Genomic DNA, 24,381 nt, shown 5'->3' with positions numbered 1-24,381 from the left:
TTATTACGGTACATCTTGCAAACAATAACTATAGCGGCTTGAAGTTGAGATATTTTTCATTTCCCATCAATCCTGCATATATGTATAGATCTAAATATGAAAGTATGAATGGATAATCCATAAATCGGTCGTGGAATTTTAGTATTCTTATTTTATAATATACTTAAAAGCTATAGGTTTATCGATAAAATATTGACGGTATATTCTAAATGGGAATTGGGAGGTCTTTAGAAACCAGGGTCAATATTTGATCAGTATTTAAACACCAGTTTACAATGTTCTTTGATACTCTACACCAATTCTCACCATGGTGTGGTTCTGCTGCAACACATCGCTTTTTGACATCTTCTTGTTGTTCCTCAGTCCCATTCAAAAGTTCGAATTTGTAAAAATAAGCCCATGCATCTCCTAGGTCTGGGTCTATCTTGACTGTACGATTGAACCAATCTCGACATTTTGATATCTTGTGCTCGCACCAAAAAAGTCTGTGACAAACGCAGAAGATATTAAAAAAATCGGATTTACAATTGATTCATCCTTCATTTGAATACTTTTTGTGTAAATTTTGCACTCACTTTGAAACAGCTAGGAGAACATGAGGATCATGTTCGCATTTTTTCAAAGCATCCACGCTCTTTGTTTTGCGCTGAGGTCGAGCTTCCATAAAAATTGCTTCAGCCCACAGTAGTCCAGACGTTGGGCATTCCTGTAAAGCTTTGGCCATCAATGTATTAGCCATGTCCCGCACACCTCCACTTTTCAATTCATTTCTGATAGCTTCTAGCCAAAGGGACGCATTTTTAGGATTTCGGAGTCGTGCTTTTTCTAATACAGAACGTGCTTTGGTTACTTGACCTTTACGTTGCTCAAGTTGGGCGAGTAAACACCAAAGTGGTACAGAATTATGGCATTTTTTTATCTGTAAGGTAAATGAAAAAGGATAATTTCTGATCCATCAGAGCAATAACATTATAAAAATTAACGGAAAGATTTGCTCACAGCTTGATTATAAGTTTCCAGAGCCTTGTCTAAATTGCCTTGTTGTTCTTCAATTTGAGCCTTCATGAGCCAAAGCTTTGGAAAATCTTCAAAAGTTTCTATAGCTTCCTCAAGAAGATGGAGAGCAGCTTCTAAATTATTGAGAGCCCATTCTAGCTTAGCACTCTTCATCATAACTCTAGGTGTCGGAGCTGATGCTCTGGCTTTTGCCAATAATCTCCTGGCTCGTTCGTATTCTGAGTTTTCTGATTCAAGTTTAACAGCAGCCAACCAAATTTCTTCCGAGTTTGGATTGGCTTGAAACGCAAGAGACAAAATACCTCGTGCTGCTGGCACATCACCCTGTAAAAATGAGGATAATATGATTATTTGTCCGTTGTTGAATCAATTTTTTTTAAATGTTCCGAACCATGTCCTCTGCAGACTCTAATCAGGCACAAATAATCGAAGCTAGTGATCATCAGATAATGAGTTCATATACTCACAGCCAGCCATTTCGACTTGGCACCCATGAGCCACAGAACTTCGCTTTTTGGACAGTGAGCTACTGCTCTTTGAAGTAACGCTTCTAAGGACTCTCGTGTTCCGTAACTCTTCTCGAAATATGCTGCACGTAGCCATATTGATTTTTTGCTAGGGAATGTTGCTAGCGCATAGGCATATACTGCTCTTGCACACTCCAAAGCTCCTTGTTGTGCACACTGTAATTGGTTAATTGAAATAATGCCATGATCACACATACATACATTATGACATAATAGATTTAGAAAATCAACCAGACATATTTTTAAACTGTACTTACCGTTTCAGCATCTTCCATCCAAGTATGCTTTCTATCTTCCTCCTCAACTCCAAATCCGATAATAGATTTAACTATAACTTGACAACAATGAACCGCTCCCGCTTTTTCAGCTTCCATCGCTTCTTTGAACCAGTGTTCTCTGTTAATTTCTACTCCGTTAACATTCAGTGAACTGATGGCTCGATCAATGATCTTTTCTACCATGTGTTTATTTCCATTAGCTTCTTCCAGTTTAGCAGCAGTTGTCCAAATTTGTCTATCAGTTGGAATATTCTCTCTGGCTTTGTTGAGAACTTTTCTTGCGTTATCATAAGTTTCTAAACGCGCTAACGCAAGCCACAAGTCAACGCTCGTCGGACAACATTCAACAGCTCGACTTAACAAGATTCGAGCATCTTCTGGTTCTTCAAGCTCAACAGCTGATTTCCAAAGTCGCACAGAGTTGGGAATATGTTCCAAGGCTTTGCGATATACTCGTCTTTTAGCTTTTATCTCTGTTTCCAAGTCAGCAGCTTTTATCCAAATTCTTACAGATGTTGGAATATGACGTACAGACTGGGCTATAACAGCCTTTGCAGTTTCCGGAGGTTGAAGTCTAGCTGCTTCGAGCCATAAGTCTTCAGATGTTGGATTTACCTCGCATCCTTTCATAATCAGATTTCGTGCCGCTTGAACTTTTCCTGTAACTTCTTCCAAACGAGCAGATGCTATCCAAGCTGGTGGATGATTGGGATTCGTTTCGCGAACCGATTTTAAAAGCAATCTAGCCTTTTTAATGTCGCTGAAAATTGAATTTTCATTATTTAATATCTACTTTTAATTCAATAGCTGCACCACCAATTTTGTATGACTAAGTCACTTATAAGAGTTTTTCAAACTCACTTTATATCACCACCGTAAGTTGGAATCATACTTTGTAGATCCGTTAAATATCCAGTGGGATCCACGACTGTTTGTCCTTCAACAGAATCTGAGACTTGATTGAGTTTAACATTCATCAGGGTGTTTCTAGCCTGTCCGATTTTCCTCAAATCTAAATCGCCAGTTGGTGTTAACATTCCTGGTGTAGCCATACCAGGCATCATTGATGCCAATCCGCTAGTTGGATCAATACTGGTAGTGGTATCTCCACCTAAGTTTCTCGCCAGTACAGAATCTGGCAGAGGCGTAAATTTTTCGGCTCTTGGATTCCGTTGTTTCCGATTACGAGCATCACCAACTTCAGGTACATTTTTCCATTCATCTTCAGATACATTTACCAGTTCACGTTTTAAATCTGAAAATTGTTGTTGAATCTTGGGTCGCTCCTGGCGATAACGCTCAAGCTCTTCTCTGAGACGCTTTTCTCGATATTCTTTCCGCTTTTCATCCATTCGTTTGTCGATAGCTTCATAAATTGCATCTGCTTCCTCATCATCTTTGTCATAAGGATCCTACACATAAAAATTTAGCTAAATTAAGAGAGAACTTAATAATGATAATGATTGGAAACTTCTCTATTCAGACAACAAATATACCTGATGATGATTTATTGAACAGTATCTAAACTCAGTTAATCGGTCATTTGATGAACTTATTTCAGATATTTACCTTGCTAAATAGTGATCCTCCATACCCAGAGAACTCATCGTAATTGGAATCATTGAGATCCTCTTCATCTTCTTCCTCCTCTTCCTTTTTTTTAGCTCGTTTTGTAGGAGGAGCGTGTCTGTCATCCCTAGATAATTTGGCAAGGAAATTGTGACGTGAAGTCAGGGGTCAGTCAAACTTATTCTATGGACAGGATTATATGAAAACTCAAACTTACGACACATCGTTAGCATCACGAGCTGGACCGATATCAGAACGAGTAGTGAATCCTGTAGCACTGTATCAAAAATAAGAACGTTAGATTTGTTCAATATATCTATGGATTTATGTTATGTTGGTCTAGGTTAGATTAAGACGTAGGTCAATCGTAACTGAAGCAATAATATTTGACAACTTCAATAAAACATATGGCTGAAATAATAAAAGCACACAATTACCCTCGTCCTACACCAGCTACGTAGCCCAAAGGTGCTGGGACCCCAAGAAAATGCTTTTTATTTCTCGTCGAAAGCGATGCCGAGGGAACCGCCATTCTTAAAAGTAGACAACAATCATCCGGCTACCACAATTCGAACAGTTCACATAAACTCGAATTCAACAATTGATAAATATTCAAATCACCGAACCGGCCAAACATTTTATTTATATCTTTAACGTAAATAGTTAGAGAATCATCAAACGGTTTTCGGTCATTTCTATTCTCAGTTCTTTAATAAATACATCCTATCAATCATATTGAAATCACTTATGATGTTGTTCTCAAAGATACGAATGAAGAGCACGATTTCAAACCACAACGGAAGCGCAACGGATGCTGCAGATGCATTATGCAGCTTGTTGATTTCATCTTTCTGAAAATGAAAAAGATACCATTAGCATAGATGAGATTTACATGATATGAATAATTTATTTTCATTCTGACGATACTTGTAATAATTTCACAATAATGCAAACGTTCAGTCGAAGCGTCGCACTTCAAATGACGTAAGCGAATAGATCAAGATAGATCTAGAACTTTGGACCACTTTCCTGTATATTTTTTCCTCTTCCCTCTTCACAACCTATTATCAAAAGTACATATTATAATAATTCAATTCATCTACCCTATCTACCCTCAATCATCAAAGTATGCAAAATACACAAAAATGGTGTCTTTTAATACGAATGAGTATGTGCATACGTATACACGACCGGCTTATTAAAGTCGCGCGTAAACATAGAATGTAGAATAAGTTTATTTAAAGTTTGCCAAGCATGCTTTAAGTTTGTGTGTCGCATTGTTACGTCTTCTCGCTTGATGACCGGTAGTGGCTGCATGGTAATTAGTCAATTGGTCCGGACACCAATTTGCGAAACAAATCATCAAGTCGATTTGTTAACTATTACAGCAACTATCTTTGGCAACTACCTGCAATATAAATTCATATCACCACCTCGCATCTCACGTATCGTATCGTATAGTATACCTTTGCTGATTTTTATCCCTTGCAGAAGGATTTCGTATTCCAGATACACGAATGAATCGTAATATTACTGCAATATGCTGCAATTATTTATATGTCACGCGTATAATTTATAATTATCGTGGTAGGACCAAAAAAATGCCTGCAAAAGTTGCGTGTTAGATTAACGTGGTTTCCCGAGAAGCCTCGGCGTTTAATATAGAATAAGCCGGACATTGCAGTTTCGTAAATCAAATTGCAAACCAAACTGACCTCAACCGTCACTGTAAATACTGCAATTAGTATAATGTACCGCCTATCTAAACGGCTATTCCTCCACCACCCATCGTATCCAGTTCATATACCACCTGTGTTGAGACCGCGTTTAAATCTCTATACTTCCCTACAGCATCCCTCGTCGCCAATTTCAAGTACCCTACCCACCTCCACCACAATATCTAAGCATATCTAAACTTAGACCACCCAGCTGCGGTCTCAACTTTTGTATATTCAGTATTCGTGAATTCGGTGTCACGTACGTTGCTTCAATTTTTTGGTCTCCGTAGAAATTGCTTGTTTCATTCTGAAAATAAATAAGATCAATTAATACTGCGGCTTTAGATTAACATTTGAAATCTGCATTGGATTCCGGGATTCGTTTTTTCAATTACATCGAGAAGGTTGAAAACTAAAGGAGAAAAAGAGAAAAAAATATTAGTAGTTATTATTTAGTTTCAGCAAAAAAATAAGACATGGCATACAGTTGGGACAATCGCGTTAGCTTCATTGTCAAGTTTCTTTATGGTTGGTATTATGTCTTTAAAAATATAATTCAAAAATAAGTAAGCATTTAAAATTACCCAAAAAACTTCCATTTCAATTGTCCTTAGATATAGACAACAATGGAGTACTGGATCAGCATGATTTTGAGTGCATGGCTCTGAGAATGACACTCATTGAGGGTAAAGGTGAATTCAACTACAATCACTATCAGGAAAATCTTCATATCATGCTTTCCCTATGGGAGGAAATCGCTGAGCTTGCGGATTTCAATAAGGTAGAATTTGTAAGTCATCGACATGCATTCTTGGCACGTTGTTGTCTTTTTGTAATTCTACTTATAAACTCATTTAATATAGACGTATATGTCAATGTAAGTTATGTATTCAACTGTTGTATGATTTTGGAAAAATTTACTCAGCAATTATAGGGGCTGTGTCGAGCGCATGTTTCGACAGAGAAAATTGAGCAAATATTAAGTATGTTGAATTTTCCATCAACGAATTGCATCACAATTGTAGATAACGATTTATATCGCCTCCTCCCATCTTATAACTAAACCGTAGGTGTGCATGCATCATGAAATCACCTGATTTTCCAGTAAGCGTAATAATTACAAAGTCCCATAATGAAAAAATTGAAGAATAATTATGCGAAAGCTGTAACTAAATCGGATATTAATAACGTATTTGTAATTGTAGACTGAAAATTTATGCCGAAGTGTTATTTATATTTAATTTTGGTATCGATGAATATTTTTGACGTAATGTCTCTTAGTATACACGAGCCGAACGGACTATCGTATTTCGATTCCCATTTGGAATTTCATTCACTTTTTTATGGTTCAAAATATCGTTATAAATTTTGTTCAATCGATCAGTCATCACGTAGACAGACAATATGATGTTCATTCTCTAATATTTTAATAGGATGGAGTGGTAACTACGGAAGAATTCAAAGTAGCAGTTCAAAGAAGCTGCATGGGACGATCTTACAGAGATTTTCCGCAAGCAATGAAAATGTTTATCGACAGTCATTTTAAATTAGTCGATATAAACGGTAAGATATAATTCTTAGAAAATTTATACAGCTATTTACCACAAGACAAAGTTCATAAATTTAGAGATGTACGATCGTCGGAAAAAAAAATTTTTAGGTCTCGTTCACACGAGCTCTTAGTCACGGATATATTATAAACTGATGCAGTAACTAAAAATAAGTAAGATAGCAGTATAGGCTTCGCAAGAAACCGTAGGTAGCGAGTAAACTACTCGGAAAGCCGAACGCAGCTGCGTTAAACCTGCTATGATTTGAGGTGTTCAACTTATTGTATATGAGTAGAATACTAAGAAAGTAATGATTATTTATCACACATTATTTTTCACGTACAGACGATGGAGTCATCGCTGCTGATGAATTTCGCTATAATTGCGTGACGAGAATTCCAGTTGATAACATCGATGCTTTGGATGATGCTTATCAAAGTCTTCTAAACGTGAGCAACTCTATTGCCTTTTTTTTTAATATTTCACGACGTCGATTCATATCGCGTATTTTACTGGCTCGTAAATCTTGGTGAGATAAATTGGGCGGAAAAGTATGAACATTCAGTAACAATTAACGTTGATGGTCTTGGAGTGTAAATTCAAAAATAACTTGTACAAGTTCTCAGTAACTACCCAATCAGCATTGACATTGACTGATGATCAACATTTTCCCTCAAATCTAGCCAATGCTGTTATACTGTAGTTTTTTTTTTTGTATCAACTACATGTCGAATAACATGTAGAGTATAGTAATAGCTCATTGGTACTGTTACATGTCTTGGCTGAGGATTCAAACAATAGATTGATGCTTAGCCAAATATTTGAAACAAAATCATGGTCTAACAACTCCAAATATTTTGACTGTTTGTAGAATAATGTATGTACATTTGAGTTCCGTATATTTTATAAATGCCTATAATTAGTAATGGCATCTACGTGCCAGATTTTTCGCGTTCCATAATAAAATTCATACGCCCACAAAATTTTATAATTATTTGCACTGATTGTTTAATGAATTTTTTTACTGACAGGATGATGACAGAAGACGTGGAGGTTTGACTTTGGCACGGTACCAGGAGTTATACGCGCAATTTTTGGGTAATCCTGACGAAAATTGTCCCGCCGTACATCTTTTTGGCCCCCTACACGAGCTTTGTTAATTTCTTATACGGACAATTCAAATTAAAACCAACAAAAAACATATATATATATAAGTCTGATGACTAGAACAAATACTGAAAAAAAGACATGTGACGAAAGTTACTTTCATTTTAAAGGAAACAGAGAATCTTATGTGAAAACCTTCATGATACTTACAGCATAGAATAATAAATTATTCATGTTGTTATACAACATCATTACTATAAGAGTTAGCTAAGCTATTGTGATTAATTATAAATATTTTCATATTTCGACTTTTCAATAAATCAACACAATTTTCATAATTTTTGAGTAGATACCGAACATTAATTTGTATGTTGTACGTGTATTGCTTCCTTTCCTTTTTAGCAAGTGAAAAAAATTCTCGTGACAAGAACCTTCTTAAATCGAATGATAAATCTCTCTAAATGAGTTTGTACACCGAAAACAAAATACGTGATTGAAAGAAATATTATTTATTTGTATCGATAGCTTATAAACACTACACTTATATAAGTGTGAAAAGAAATATACAGCCATACATGTAACACGTAGTAATTGCAGAAGATTGAGAATGACTTAACAGAAAACAAAAAAAAAACAGAAACATCACCAATCTGCTGAGGAATCGAGCCAAATGTGACATAATCTGTAGAGACTTTAAGGAATTTTAGGATGGTCATTTTAATACTTAAAACTAATTATATCATTAAATTATACTAATTACGTTGAAATAAAAGGAATAAAACTAATCATACTGACAGTTTGCAATAATTTAAAATCCAATATCACTTAGATGATTCTATCTGACACACAAATACCAGCTATCGAAATAACCCATTGGTACAAAAAGGAACAGCGAACAAGAGTTACCGGATATCCACTTTTAGTTGACAAATTATTGATGCCAATATCTTTTTACCTAACAAATCATTTTTCGTTGTTATTGATTGCAAAAGACAGCAATACCAAAAATGTTGCAGAATTATCATTCCAAGCTGAGTATTATTTCATCCAAGGAATGAATTCGTATAAGACAATAGTTGAAGAGTCTCAACATTTTCAATTGCGATGGCCTTGCAAAATGTTCAATGAATCTAATGGTCTTAGTTGATATGTGGAATTTCAAACAGTTGTAAAGATTCTTTGGAATTTTCAAATAATGAAGATTGATTAGATTGGAAAAGAATAGGGAAAACCCACTTCCGGTTGCAATTCTGCTACATTTTCATTGGCCTTGCTCTCTGAACTCAGCACAATTAATCTCAATACTAGAATTTTTTAACACGGAACATCAACAAGTTTTCAGATCAGTTTTTCCTACCACATTCATTCAAAATTTCGCAAATGTACCATTGATACTAGTATCGTTAAGCTCTACAATTTACTATAAATATTCTAATTACTGCATTTTTTTAGTATAAAAATTATTTTCTTTATAGAAAACAGTTCTGATTCAATTGTTTACATTGTGACGCAGGGATTTTAATCCATGAAATATTAAATGGCTATTTGTGGTGTCAAGTGTATTGTTCAAGTGATTAACAAGGTTAAATAGAAGTAGCTTTTGAATTTTTCATTTTCTGGCATATGAATCAAATGGTAGAGAAAAACATTTATTTTATTTACGTCGGCAATATGTACTACTGATAGATTGTTTCAGAAATAGAAGTGAAATCAAGTAGAAACAAACCTTTTCTTTAAGCTTCAGAAGAAATGGGACCAAGGAAGATTTTGATTTCATAGCTTATGATTTTGCAATATGTTGAACTGATAAAACTCTTATTTTGCAATATGTTCTCTCACTTTATTTAATTGCAGCTGTATTTCTAATTATCAAATTCACTAAACATCAACAGTTCCGTGCATATTTCATACCTCTTGTTTGAACTTAACTGTTGGACACTGTGGCATATTGTAAAATGAGAATCGTTGTGGTGAAAATTAAGGATTCATTAAGTCATAGACCTTTAAGTAGTCGTAACCTGACAAGTTGAGTTACAAGACTTCATGAACAGAATGTTCAAATTTTCTATTTCAGAATAAGTAGCACTTGTCGTACGGTACAAAATTAGTACACACTTAGTCCAATGGTCGATTGGATTTTTGAATCCGAATTTCAGAATTTTAATTTAGATTCGAAAATGTGAAGATGAATGTTTTTTAAGGCCATGATGATTCTGTATATGAATAGGCAGAATAAAAAACAAACAGAAATATAATTACTCCATAATATTTAGTGTAATAAAAGATTTTCAATAGCTATTCGTCGTGGTTGGATACGAGATTCAACTTAAACTTTAAACTGCAAAACAAGAGCCAGATTAGTTATAGTCAGCCTATATCACTGATAAATACCACATATGATTTGATTTTTTGGACATTGAATCCCAACGTCTTGCCAGGGAATGATTTTATTCAATCATATACTTTTTAATGTTTCTTCTAAAAATTTATAAATGGCCGTGCAGAGTCTACACCACTTACACTGGAGTAGGAAGAGGCTGAGTGGTTGAGGTTGATTTCCTGAAGAAGGGGCGTGGTAGGGTTGATACGTGATTGATTCCTGGCGTCTCCATCATACGCTCTTCCACGTTGATATGTTCCCTTTCGCCCTCGGCGCGACATCACGCCTAAAATATAATTCATGCAGCACAATCACAGTAAAAAGATATTATACGGGAACAAGTTCAAGTGACTCTGATATGAATTCTGAGAATGTAATTCTGCGACAAAAAGAAAGCTTCAATGTACTAGAGGTACTAACAAACTCAAGATCACTTTATATTTCCTACATGTAAAATTGAATTTTAATAAACGACATATAAATAAAAGCATGAAATAATAGTATATTAAAGCATAATGTAGCAACAAAAAATAAAACAAGGTAATGACCATGCCTGCAATGCAAATAAAATTGGAGGAAGCATATACCAATGATCTGCATTATTTGAAGCAGAACGAATTGAGTTTACAATCAAAATTGCATAATACTGTCAATGACAGTGTTTACTTTGAGACGTTCATTGGGCTTTTAGATGTTTTGCTATAACTCAAGTTGACGAACCACAAGAGAAGATAGAACAAGACAATTATGACAAGAAACTAACGCAAAAAATAACTACAAATGGTATATGAGATTAAGAAATTACAAATTGTGTGTCGTAGATGTAATTGTAATTTGGTTCGTGTTTTTGGTCGGCATTTTCTCATGTTTGGGTAAGAAAACGCAATGAAAGTTTTTGGCATTTCTAGAGTGCTTTTCAGGAGCTATATAGAGGATGGTATCTTCATTCAACGTGTATAACCACCACCTTAAACTGAATTTAGCTAAAGTAATATTCAATAGAACAGAATGGGATTCGATTGAATAAGACTAATTCTATATTTTTTAGCTACAACCTTTTTGTATTGTGTTAAATACAAGGAAAGTGGCACTATTCGACTTTTTCATTGAACACTATTCAATTGAATTAAGTAGCACCGGTACTGGGCTCATATCGTGTGACAGAGATGTTAACATACAGTAAATATTCAAAAAGCAACAACAGAATCGTATCGACAGAGCAGTATCATTTCGACAAAAGATAAGACATTGCTATCAGAGTTATAAAAAGTAAGAAATAAATGGCGAATATGAAACGCGAAGTGCTTACTAATTGGAAGATCACATAATACAGAGAAAGCAAGGGTCTTGAAAATTATAGTTTTGACCGAATAATCGTTACACAGGAAACTATGCAAAATGTTGAGGAGGCATACCTATCTGTTGTAATCGAGCATTCGAAAAGTAGGTGTAGTTGTAGTGGGTGTGGGGGGAGATTGGGGTTTGCTTACACGATGATTCAAAGATGTTTCTTGCACGCCGTCCAGGTTTCCTCGCATCGCTCTCTTGTGATTGGCCAACTTCTCCCGATTCATAGGTGAGCCTAAAACCACCAGCAGCCATGATACCAGTCCCAGTACTAACTCTCATATTTTCCTAATTATTCTTCATCCAACGAAGTTTCATTTGGTTGCAAACAAGCATGTACAAAATTCATTGACAAAAAATTCGATCTGCTCACATCACTTTCCACTTATATGGAAGAAAGAATAAATTTAAAAAAATGTTCAGGTCAAGCTGCAAACATTGACAATCGTGATTTAAACTTAGTTAATCAAAATGATTGACAATTTTTCGACTGACACAAGCAATTTTTCCCCAGTAATAAATTTAACATTCCAGTAAAGCTGATAGTGATACACGTCATTACAAAGAAAAAAAAATAATGACACCATTGCATGTGAACAAGTAAATTTCATCCAGTTATGATTGGGTGGAGTGATGATTGTGGTTCATTTGATAACATTTTATGAAATATGTCGTCGTAGGAGTGTCCGATTTATTACGCGCATGTGAATTGTGATACTATTACTCAATAAATTTGATAATTAAAAATGGAATGTTTAATATGATTTATAAATCATAGAAAGTTGGCGATTCGAACGGTGGTATATCAGATGATTATTCAAAACCAATGCTTAATTTGTCTCGATAATAATTATAACTGGTTAATAAACAAGTGCGCCTGGTTAATGATATGCTACACTGAAAAATCTACACTTTTAATCAGCTGGCCGATACTGTGGACGTCATACATTTGTTAAACAATTATTTCCAACAATTATCGACGAATCAAAATTATGATTGCATGTAAGGGCGCGATAGTAGAGTGGAAAAAATGGCTCATACCTATATAACTAAGTAGCACAGGTAGGAAGATTAATCCATGCGCAGCACCGAATAAGACGATTCCAAGGTACATCCTGAAGTAAAATACCTAGCACACAAAATATTATATTGGGTATTGGGTTATAGTTTGCAACAGAAAAACAGGACTCAAAAAGTAGAGAATCAAAGTATCACCTGGAAAATTTGACTTTTAGCAAAACCCAAGACGATGATTCCACCAAATTTGGTTAGAGTTATACCACTGAAAACAGAACTGCCCATATTTGTTAAAGCATCGGCAGCTCGTTCAACTCGTGATGCTTCTACTGATACAGAGAATGAATGTACGAGATGACTGCAAAATTCCACAGCTATTCCAACAGCCTAAAAATTAAACAAAGATATCAGTTACTCAGTACTGATGGTGATAAATTCAAGTGTGCAATAGATACCGAAGGTGGAAGCATAAAATAAACTCACCATAACAAGATTCACAAGCGATACAGCGTTAAGTGTAATGTGCCACCAGTACATCAATCCGCCAATATTGACAACTATCATAGTAATGGTGATTACTACCACAAGGGAGGAAAAGATATCCAGTCCCATCAACAGGAATGTCACAATGAATATAGCGGATAGTGAAATCCCTATACTTTTCAATGTATCAGGCCACATAGTCAAATACTGTTCATAATAAACATAGAATACACTATAGGGAAAGACTTCAACAGAACTGTTTCTTCCTTGAGCTTCCAAATTGCTGTTGATCATGGTAGTTAAGTTGGCTGATAAATTTCTAGCTGCTCTCAATGCTTCATAATAATCAGCAGACGTCTTCAGTATAGAATGGTAGGCCATGAAATAAGATGCCCCAACATCAGACATGCCCTTATCATTGGTGACGTAATTGACACCTTGTCCATAAGCAGCGTGACCACCCTTACCACACGAATCGTCTGGGTTATCTTGTAGGAAATATGATACATATTTTCCAAAAGTGCCATTTGCCGGACGGTGATATTTATCGTATGGAATTTCGCATGGCGAACAGCCACGACCAAAGGCTAAAATATGAAATGACCATTAAACATATTGTTATACGTGATACAATAACTTATCAAATATCTATGTTGTAAGCTGTTATATTAGCTTATGTTAAATTGATCAATACACAAGTAGACATGAAGAAGTAACTTTTATAAATAAATTCCTGATCAGTTTTTTTGATAATCCCGTCAACCGACAATAAATCGATCTGAATTTTAAATTCGAGCTATGAGTCTCGATTTTATCTACAATCTAGAATAGAATACAGTGACTCTTTGAAACATATGCTAATGGATCGTTGCTTTGGTATCGATTCTTGGAATCTGAGCAGTGCATAATTTCAACAGTTTACATGGACGCTTCAGCTTGACGCAAACAGGTCAACATGATGGGAGAACTACTCAAAAGATGGTTTCAATCAAAAATCACATTGCTAAGGAATATAACAAGTGTAAAATAAATTAACATGGCAATTAAGTACAAATATCAAATGCCTGCTACATACTTTCAATATCGTCCTCAATTGAGATTTATAATCAAATCTTTCTCTCAATTCTTCATGTCACGAATACAGATTACGCTACTTGACCCTTGTTGATTATTTAATTTGTCGTCATAGATCAAATCTCGTGGGTCATATAGGGTTCAATTTACGCGTGAAAAGAATTCAAGTATCTTACCGGTATGTGGACAGAAGGAATTATTCGCCGGAAAATATTTGCAACAACTGCTAGATCCTGCCCAGTCGAAGTAATCATCCAGCCAAGAGGATGCTGGTTTAGCTATATACGTTCTGTAAAAACAAACACGGCATTGCAACATCATTGGTTTTGGATCTAGTGGTTGATTTTTAACATGAATCGGTTTTATGCAGTATGTGCAGATATGTATGTATATTTTTGAATAAATATTGTCAGCTCACCTATTTGACAGCTTGGATGCAGTAAATATCTGGGTGGACAACGAATCGATGTTACAAAATTGTCCACCACATATCAAGTTTTGATCTTTAGTGTCTGAATAATTAAGTCCGTTTTTCACAACAAAATACATCGGAGGGCCAATTGATAAGTAATTATTCAAGAACTGGAAGTGAAATATCATCATTTATACAAATTGTTTGATCCATAAAAGAAGTAAAATCGAAATATTTCGCGAAAAAGAAAACATGTATGGATACTTACAGTGAAGTACTTAAGAACGAAACTATCTTCAGGCATTGATAGCTCTTGATCTAAACCTATTTCAATGTGGGGAACAACCGCAATGCTCGTACAAAGCCATCCAAAGAATATAATTATGACTCCTGCACGCACCCACTTTTGCATCAATAAAGGCACATAGGCTACCTTGAATATCTTATATAGAATACCATCGACCCCTTCTTCTCCATCGTCTTTTTTAGAGCCACGAATAAAACAACAAACATCTAGTCTGCTATTCTGTAAATCGAACAAATGAAAATAAAGAAAAGTGTGGATAATCTGAATTAAGAGGTCAATGTGTGTGGGGAAAAGATAATGTCCTATGACTTAAAAACCGTTGATCGATAGCTAGTGATTGTTGACAAATGTAAATATACTCACTGCTTGCCTGATAGTATCCAATGCCAATAAACTAACAAAACAAGTAATTTGAAGTAGGAAGTCTACAAGTAATGCCATTCCAGCATATAATGCAAATGCCCTAACAGCAGGCATATCTGACAGTCCACCTATAAAAAAACATGTCAAATCAGTCAAATAAACACTAGGGTGGCTCTTTTCGCGTATGCGCATCATGAAATAAACTTACCAAGGAAGAAACAACAGCTTTCTGAAACGCTAGTTAACAACATGCTGGGTCCAACTTGACCAAGTGTACGACCAATATGTTCGGCAATTGATTCATTAGACCGTCTTCCCTCTCTTTGATGTGTTTGGACCAGAATGAAGACATTATCAACTCCAACCGCGAGTACAAGAAATGGAATAACTTCAATGATTATCAAGGTTGCTGGCAGTCCGACAAATCCAAATAGTCCACAAGAGCAAACCACTGAGGCTAACACTATTAATACACCTCCAAGGCCAAGCGTAATTTTGGAATCAATCTGTAATGACGTATTGAGAATTAACAGACTCACAAATAGAACACGCTGGCTACAGAAAAATTTCATTCATGAATTTCAACTTGTCACGATTAAAAGTTTAGATGAAATTTCTTACCAAAAGTCTACTACAAGTTCTTATTTGGCCAAGAGAAACTGTGATGTAGGCAAACATGATCACATAAGATACAAGGATAGTTAATACATCAGATCGAGATTCCCTGTTGAGTTCATCTTCGATCGATCTTTCAGACGTAAAAGCCACGTCCATATAACTCGGCTTTTGTGTAGCTGTCCAGTTTTTCATAAAGTCAATGAAACTGAAAGAGTAGTAATAAACGTCTCACGATGATAAAATAGCAGACATTGTATTAGAAGCCAATCCAATCGACAGCTCATAAATATGACGAAAAATATTGGCTATACTATATATTTTACCTCTTCTCCCATTCCAAAGCTGGTTGAAGTTTTGTTCTATCGTGATAATTATTCACAAGAAAAGTGAGGATGATCGCTGTAGCGTTTTCATACGGAGGGTTTTCAAGACTCTGTCTAGGTTTTAGAAAACCCCCTACTCCAATAGCCGGGTCTATAGGACCTCCCCAATTTGCTAAACACTCAGGATTAAACGGGTTCCTGAAAAAAGCGTACGAAGAAATATAGATCTGGTATGACCCTAAGTTAATGACAATGTTACTGCTGAAAGACATTATCTATCAAGATTTATATACACTGAATTATAATTGGAGCGACACCATCCATGATTATTTTTTCAACATCACACATTTGATACTATTATTTTTGCACCAAACAGTAGATTATTTATACATTATCATCCAACCAAAGACCCGGAGTAAATTAAACTTACTGTGTGCATGCTTTAAAGTGATCCAAATAGTTCACTTCGTAGTGATATTTATCTTCTGAACTAGTTTCGAACTTTTCCATATTGTCTTGCCAGTAGCCCCAAATACTTTGGATAGCGCATTGTGAGACTCTTATCGGACCCTCAAAAGGACTGGCTTTGGGGGCGAAACAGATATCTTGTAGATTGTAATTATCCGGAGTTGTAATATTTTTTATTTGCTCTTGAAGATTGAATATAGTTTTCAGGAAAGTTTCGTTAAATACAGGGCCAAAATTTATGAGACCATTGGAAGTATTATGAACAATCTGCAAAAATATTGTAGAGGTATAGACTATTGCAGATATTCATATATGGCGCACCTGATAAACGTTAACTCACGTTAGGTAGACCAACTGCTGAGATGATAATTTGCTCATTTCTGTAAAAAGGTTCAAAATGACTGTCGAAATATTCTTTTTCCACACGAGCACGCGAGATAGGAGATGCCCATAATTCGACTGGATTAGTGGTAACTTGCAGATATTTAATGCCATGTCCCAAAGTGACAATGAATAGAAATCCCAAAAATAAAACAGACCATGGGCGAGAAGCACAGGCTAGAATAAATAATGCACGAGTTCATATTCGAGTCAATCATTTTCCACAACATTCGTCAACAGTGCGTTGGAGTTTGAAAATTACCTGTTCCCCACCAACAAAAGAACTCCTGTAGAACTTTATCAGTTCCAGCGCCTAATCGTTCAATAAAGCTTGACCATTCGTCTTCTAATCCATTAGGTAAGTCTTCTGCCGAAACGACACCTTGGATATGAAAAAATTAGTATTTACTATGAAGCCCATGTAGCGCCAAAGTAAATGTAAGTAATTTAAAATTTTTATGCAGGGTTTGTGAAGTTAGGGAATGTATAGGCATGAAGACTACATATTATGTAGATATGATGTGATCTCAAATGGTAATATTGCAAACAAAATAAAAATTCTATATACAGTAATCATAACTGTGATATATCTTGTAACAATTAATAGTACTGTAAACTGTTAGACTGCAATAATGAACGTATTATTCCCGTGATATATTCAATTATTTTCAATTGGAAAATAATTTTAATATATTGTAATCTACGTAACGAGTTACGAATGAGAAACTAAATAGGAAAATCTGTATCATTGTTCATAGCAAGTATGCGAGTGGGTGTCTAATTAGTTTAGAAAGCATGTTATTACAACATAAATCATCATTTACATCAGCTATCTAATAGTTGTAACTTGATTTACAGGTAACATCAATTTCCGTTATGCTCAGTCAACTGAAATGTATGCTACAGTCAAGAGTATATTCAAATGATATCGTAAGGAAAAAAAATTGTCATGGCCCACTGCCCTGCTTTCGACAATTGAGTGATATACGTAATGTTATTCCTACGTAAAAACCACGCACATCTTCAAATTTTACATATTTATGGAACATTCAATATTTACTATTTTCATATATCCGTTTGAAAAAAAAAAGAAAGAATGATTTGAAATTTGGCAAAGCATTGAAGTCTCATAATTGGTTGATACTTGGACGAAAATTGGAACCAAAAATGCAACAGTTATCAAAGTTCCAGACCAAACGCTGGTATATTTTCGAAAGATCAAGTAATTTCAACAAAAGATCTTTTCCACTAATGTCTTAAGTATGCCACATTCAAAGAATATTTGATGTTATCTACGCGCCCAAGGGCATTCAGACCATTTGAGATGGATGACCACATGTCGTATTTGATGTTTGAATTGTTTTCAGTATGCTACAATTGATGTATGTACAGCAGTGTTGATGAAAATTTTTGTTCATGAGCCCATACTCGAGTCACACATAGCAACGTGCTGAACCATGTGAGTAGACAGAAACTTTTTAGTGAAGTAACTTAATGGAGATCTACTAAGATACACAACAGACTTATTAACATAACAAAGACGACGAATATCCCAGACAAGAGGCCGCAATCATGCTTATGGAAATGCATTTTACATCACTGACCAATGAGTGAATTAGATAATCTGACAGAGCTTATGAGAAAAATAAAGCTTGAGAGTGTTTGAGAGACACATCCTGAAAACGAAACAATAACAAGGAATTTTGACAACAAATAAAAAAAACCAATAGTGGAGGTGACGTGTCAAGCAGTGACATAGAAATAATACTAGCAATATCGCTTGAGCGAGACTGATGAGACACATACTGGAACGCTTAGATTGTAGAGGGCTGTCTTCCTGGTCAGCTGCAAGTGCAATACGGGCACCATCTCCTGGGTGGTGAAGCCCAGCAGCTAGACGTCTACCAACCTGCCTTCCAACCTCTTCCCCTCGTGCCACTATATGAATACCGTATACATACAATAATCAGTGATTGACCTCTTATTGCTGGGTTTATGGTCCTGCTGTATCCTACTATTTTTGCTTATCATTGCAAAATCATATTTACTAAATAGAGTTAAATTAGTTCTTCCATTTTCTACGCTTGATTTTCAAAGTGACTGTTCATTTCTTAAAGTTGATGATATTCAGTCAATTCTTTCAGTTGTTAAATGATTGACAGCAATTGAATCAGAAATAAATCAATGGGTATGTATCTTGTGCTTCGGATAGCTAGAATATGCTAAAATGCGGAATCGTATAAACTTCAATATTAACATTTGAATGCAAGGACTGATAATGTACATTGACGAAACATTACTTTGAGGTTGACCATAGCCATAATGTATTCGATGTTATAAATAGCAAAAACCTATTTTACAACGATAAGCTATTCTTATAATATTTTACCGTTCTAATGGTCATGATATAGATTTAACCGTTAGCCCAAAACCAGAGATAAAAAATTTACAAATATATTATGGGTGAAAAGGTAAACTTGACCACCATGGCAAGATATGCACACAATCAGTTTAGTTAATGTTAGAATACTGTATTTTCATGCCAACATTTACCATCCAGTTGTCAATCACTGGTGGTTGAACAGAACTGTGTTCCAGTGAAAAACTAAATTCATTCAAATACCATGGAGATACTAATACCATTTTGTGTAAAACTAAACTTCATCAGGACTAATATGATTAGGCTATGTCTGTATGGAAATGTGGATTATAAGTTTGATCTGCATGGTTGTGTGTACTGGTATCAAAATTCAATTATACAGAGCGGACAACGTGAAATTGCGCACCCAGATTTTGTGCGCAAGCGTGAATCAAAACGACAGACGAATTTATCATCTGCTAGCGTGTTGTACCAACAGCCTCAGATTTCAGCTGTAGCTGTCAAATTGTCGATCACCAATACAGCTGAGATCGCCGTATTCAAATATGACTGAGGTATGTTGTGTCAGGTGAATAATGCGACACAAAACCAGACACAGATAAGTAGGGTGGCATAGCATCAAATAAAATTGATCAATTGAATGAGAGATTAATTAAATGTCGACAGAAATACACTCATCGAAAAGTTCAGGTTAGGTTCTTGTATTTGACAGCTAAATCTGAAAGCGGAGTGTTGTTGGACATTCTGCGAAACAAATGCCGACGATCGCGCATGAGCAAATGGGGTGCGCAATTTCACGTTGTCCGCTCTGTATATTTCGACTATGGCTCCCTGAAATCGTAAGATTCTAGAAAAGATTATCGGGACAGTGGTCAATTCATAATTGATAAGTTGCATCAATACCCTAGAGCAAGTAAAAGATCCATCATTCGATAGAATAAAGAAGACATGATATCTGCTCTTTCTAGAGGGAATTTTTTTCGTTAAACTTTACCTATTCATAACCGAATAAAGACATCATTTTCGTCCCAAAAGTATGATCAATACTTTAGTGCAATGATAGCTCAGCAATTTCTGAGATAATCTGATGGTTTTAATAATATTAATTAGCATTAGAGTTAATTGATTTTATCATACAGAGCATTGGTTGCCGTTTCATTTGAATATAAGGGTATATCGAAGTATTCCTGATTATATATGTACAGTTCATTCAAATACCTCAAATCATTGCATTGTTCGCACGAGACAAGTTCGAAAGTCTACTTACCAATCTGCATTCTGTTGCTGAAGCATACGACGGCCAGGATGAATAATGTTGATCCACAAATAAATATGATTATCATAGTAACTGCATAGCCATCGTAGTTGAATATAGTAAAAGCTTCTGGTAGTGGTGGTAGTGGTGGGGGCACTGGACAACTTTCTTCGCAATCAACACAACTACATGCTTCGGTATCAGCCTATAATGAAATTTAGTATTATGTAAAGACATTTGCATGGGGATAAGTATTCGGTTGATGCAAAACATTCATTTAAAAATGTAAATGTACGCTTTAGGATTAAACTGTACATCTTAATAATCAGACAACTAATATTGCAGTCATGGAATCAGTTGCATAAAGACAACTTATAATACTCGACCATTATATACGACACGTGATTTTTGAAGTTATGAAAACAACACACGTATTGAATAACAAGTCGAGGATTATGAAGTATGTATACCGATAAAAAAATTGTAACGAGTTCATCACCAATGCCAAAGCAATGTCGTTCAAGGAACTGTATCCAAAACAATAGATGGCCAACAGACCTCTGTTCACCTGGGAGTATCACAGATATTTGATTGCCAAAAAAAAAAAAATCAAACATTTTCAACCCTTAAAAATCACAAAAGAATGAATTTGCAAAAGAATACTGGCAAAGAAAAATCAATTTTCTTTTATAATGTTTATGACTAGTATTTCATGTCAATTCCTATGTTCTACACACTTTGAAAATTTCAATGAAAAAATATGTTCAAAGAGAAAGGCAAAGCAACGAACCCTCAATGCTTTGTTGCATGGTGTAACAGGTATATCCAGGGGGACAAACCCACTCAATGGTGTATCGGTAGGAATATAATCGATCTCAAATGGTACATAAAGGTTTCCCTCGGCATCTCCCATGTACTTAAACCATTTCTCAGCACTACATCGACTAGCACCCCATTCGCCGCACATTATATCCAAAGCTAACTGTCCTGTGCTAGGTACTGCTACCTTGTTGCAGGATTTGTATGTACCATCGATGTAACGCTCAGAAATGTACACCTGTACGCCATCGATGTATGTTTTATCTACAAGTAAAATGTTCCTCATATTTGAATCTTATATCCGTATTATTTTGGGGTTCCTAAGTAATCTACGATTCATGATTAGACTTACTCGAATCTGGCACAGGCTGAATGTTGGTGACATTCATAAAGTTACTTTGAACAGGACTACATGTGAATTCACAAATATGTTTGACCAAATTATTCATACAGCTTGGGCATCTTTGCAGGAAATTAGCAGCAATTTCAACGTTGTTATTTAACGTTATTAATTGTTCTGAACTGCAGCACGTTCTTACGCCATTTCCAGTGTCATTCATGAGATGAGGACACCACTTTGATAAAAGCTTTTGTCCGGACATATCCAGTAACTTTGCTTCCCCAGTATAGGGGCAGTTCTTTTCATGCAGTAACTCATCGGTATAGCATGCACCATACCATACGCAGTGGCCATCATCTACACTGGATACCTGTTGCATAAAACATAAAAAACAATTTTTTTTACAGTGTCAATTCTTGGTACTTATGATGGATGACTGAGACAATTTCAGGAGAGTTGCGCTCAATATTTTACTCTGTATTTTGGATGTGAGAATTCCTACTATGCCTAGTAGCAAATACCTGCAATCCAGTTCGAAACTTTCACAAAGAATTGAAACAACATATCAGAATATAACAATAATATTACATACGTATAACACGAAATGTATTCGAATACGTTAAAACAAGTTTCGTATACCTCAGAATGATGAGACTGCGTTTTTGCTGGAATTCAAATTTAAAGAGATAACATACTGATCAAGGTAATAAAGCGGACGATTCCATAGTCGAGTAGGATTGGGAGAAATGGATTCACGAGAGCATAAAAAGATAGATGTGATCATGTGACACATGTATTGTGTGTCATGTGTGATATACTCCTACTATATAGGCAAAAAAAATAAATAAAATAATAACAATTTGGAAGGTCATGAATCATATCTCAATAAGATACCGATGATTCGTCACAAACCAAGGCACAAAATAACTTTTGTTAATTTTGTCGACCTGGCATGAAAAATAAGGGTGCAAAAATATATACTATGTAAATCAGAAATCAGAAAATCAGAAATCGATGCTTTATTGCATCAATGAGAATAAAAGTCAGGGCCGCGGAATAATTCAGGACGTCGCAAAAAGTGGTTTTAGTAAACTGAAGCCTTAGAGCAGTTTCTTTGGATTACCTCTTGGGTATTCAAATCTTATTACAAAAGGAACTCTGGCTACTTGGGATCAGAGAAATATCCATTCGCAATAGAAGCTGAAAAGATGCCAACAGTCACCTTGTAGCTGTACGTAAGGCTGTATGCTGTTGTACAATTATCGAGTTTGGATCAATTTCCAATAACTAGCAACCAATTTATAAACTGAAGATAATCTGCAAATCTGATTTTAAGCGTCCTCCAAACTTGGCCTTACGCTATTGATAAAAATCATACATAGTATCGCGTACTAGTCATACTTGCTATACTTGGACGGATTACACACGCACATTGCAAACTGACACTCCATTGTATTACTCATTATGAATGTAATATCTGAGGTAGTGCAGGGGTTTGGGGAGACATTGTGACCTGAGTAATAATTTAACAAAGCTAATTTTGAGGACCGGAGCTTTGATGTATAATCTAAAAGAGGCAATTACGTTTTATAAGCTTGTCGGCGATGTCAATAGGCCTTCGAGACGATGATGGGGTGATATGACGTCACGCATGAAGAAAAGGAATTCGTTGATACTGGCGAACATAAATGCTTCCTTTCCGACAACGTCCACCATGGGTGTGATATATTAACGTACTTAAGGATCTATTCATATTATAGAATACACAAAATCATCTCAATATCGCCATACGTACCACTGCCAGCAATGGGGCTAATGCCAGAAGTAAAAACATGACGTTTTTATCGAACATCTTTCCGCCTGTCAAGGTCCAAACGCTTCTGGGTAAAAGTCCAGTTTGGCCGACTCGATCTCACTTTTGTGTTCAATAAATTATACTATTTATCACCAAATAAAGCATTCAGATGAGAATTAATTATTACACGTCAAGAAACCTTTATCCGTAAATCATAACTCCATTTTTTAACTATATATACACATATACATCACGTCTTGACGTTCGTACGCTGCAAAACTCCGCACCCATCTAACGCAAGTAATACGACGCACAGCGACATCAACCGATTGACGGAATAACAATTGTCGACTGATTCAATTTCGACGTACAACTCGCTCTTGTTTCAAAAATTAATCGAACGATCGCTCGATCTCGAGGTCTCGATCCCGCGTCTCGATTCAAACTTCGACCGGTACAGTTCACACTGCGTTTGCTTTTGAATGAGCGAACTGATCGCAAGATGCTTCCGATAATTTTCCGAACTTTTAATTCTTTGCCACTCAGAATAGAGTACGCACCTTTCATAATATGTTCTAATTTAGCGCAGCATGTTCTATCACATCGATAGCTGAATTGGAAGAGCGTGAACCACAGCTTTCACATTTCTTGTGAATGTACCGCAAAAAAGGAGAGACTTCAATGCCTGTACACGATGTGCATCGAAAATAAACTTGTGTTCCTCAATATGTTGTATATGTGCAGTAATTTGCATTTTTAAATAGAAGCCAATCATGTATACCGTAGTTAAACGCGATGTTCGTAATGGCAAGTCTTCCTTTTACCCTAAAATTTCGTTATCAGCTCAATTAAC

General features: G+C 35.6%; 3 protein-coding genes across 7 annotated transcripts; 1 reads left to right on the top strand and 2 right to left on the bottom strand.

Annotated features, from left to right (window-relative positions):
• Positions 1-131: 131 nt before the first annotated feature.
• On the bottom strand, positions 132-4,996 carry LOC105687502 (pre-mRNA-processing factor 6). The gene is made up of 10 exons (XM_012403192.3): positions 4,858-4,996; positions 3,829-4,799; positions 3,609-3,668; positions 3,392-3,518; positions 2,684-3,234; positions 1,802-2,582; positions 1,485-1,700; positions 1,000-1,341; positions 576-919; positions 132-485 (listed from the first exon to the last, which is right to left on the bottom strand). The coding sequence occupies exons 2-10, from the start codon at positions 3,921-3,923 to the stop codon at positions 206-208; spliced, it is 2,796 nt and encodes a 931-aa protein (XP_012258615.2). The 5' UTR covers positions 3,924-4,799; positions 4,858-4,996; the 3' UTR covers positions 132-205.
• Positions 4,997-5,354: 358 nt separating this feature from the next.
• On the top strand, positions 5,355-8,104 carry LOC105687500 (sarcoplasmic calcium-binding protein 1). Of its 2 annotated transcripts, none has more exons than XM_012403189.3 (5): positions 5,355-5,637; positions 5,724-5,890; positions 6,543-6,672; positions 7,005-7,108; positions 7,691-8,104. In XM_012403189.3, exons 1-5 carry the CDS (start codon positions 5,586-5,588, stop codon positions 7,817-7,819), a joined length of 582 nt encoding a protein of 193 aa, XP_012258612.1. In that variant the 5' UTR covers positions 5,355-5,585; the 3' UTR covers positions 7,820-8,104. The 2 variants fall into 2 exon arrangements, with proteins under 2 accessions (XP_012258612.1, XP_012258611.1); XM_012403188.3 differs by having other exon boundaries at positions 5,358-5,637; positions 5,724-5,899.
• A 155-nt stretch (positions 8,105-8,259) lies between these two features.
• On the bottom strand, positions 8,260-23,873 carry LOC105687499 (NPC intracellular cholesterol transporter 1). Of its 4 annotated transcripts, none has more exons than XM_012403184.3 (20): positions 23,529-23,873; positions 21,746-22,103; positions 21,365-21,657; positions 20,587-20,779; positions 18,746-18,877; positions 17,202-17,321; positions 16,899-17,116; positions 16,521-16,825; positions 16,091-16,288; positions 15,771-15,972; positions 15,358-15,655; positions 15,150-15,277; positions 14,748-15,005; positions 14,486-14,649; positions 14,244-14,356; positions 12,994-13,580; positions 12,709-12,897; positions 12,535-12,622; positions 11,562-11,728; positions 10,236-10,432 (listed from the first exon to the last, which is right to left on the bottom strand). In XM_012403184.3, the coding sequence occupies exons 1-19, from the start codon at positions 23,583-23,585 to the stop codon at positions 11,562-11,564; spliced, it is 4,068 nt and encodes a 1,355-aa protein (XP_012258607.2). In that variant the 5' UTR covers positions 23,586-23,873; the 3' UTR covers positions 10,236-10,432. The 4 variants fall into 4 exon arrangements, with proteins under 4 accessions (XP_012258606.2, XP_012258610.2, XP_012258607.2 ...); XM_012403186.3 differs by having other exon boundaries at positions 11,637-11,728; XM_012403183.3 differs by lacking the exon at positions 11,562-11,728 and having other exon boundaries at positions 8,260-10,432.
• Positions 23,874-24,381: the final 508 nt, after the last annotated feature.

This window comes from Athalia rosae, chromosome 4 (genome assembly GCF_917208135.1).
Source record: "Athalia rosae chromosome 4, iyAthRosa1.1, whole genome shotgun sequence".
In the NCBI taxonomy this organism is placed as follows: domain Eukaryota; kingdom Metazoa; phylum Arthropoda; class Insecta; order Hymenoptera; family Athaliidae; genus Athalia; species Athalia rosae.
The sequence above is the reverse complement of the archived record's forward strand: the minus strand, read 5'-3'. Positions and strand labels throughout refer to the sequence as shown.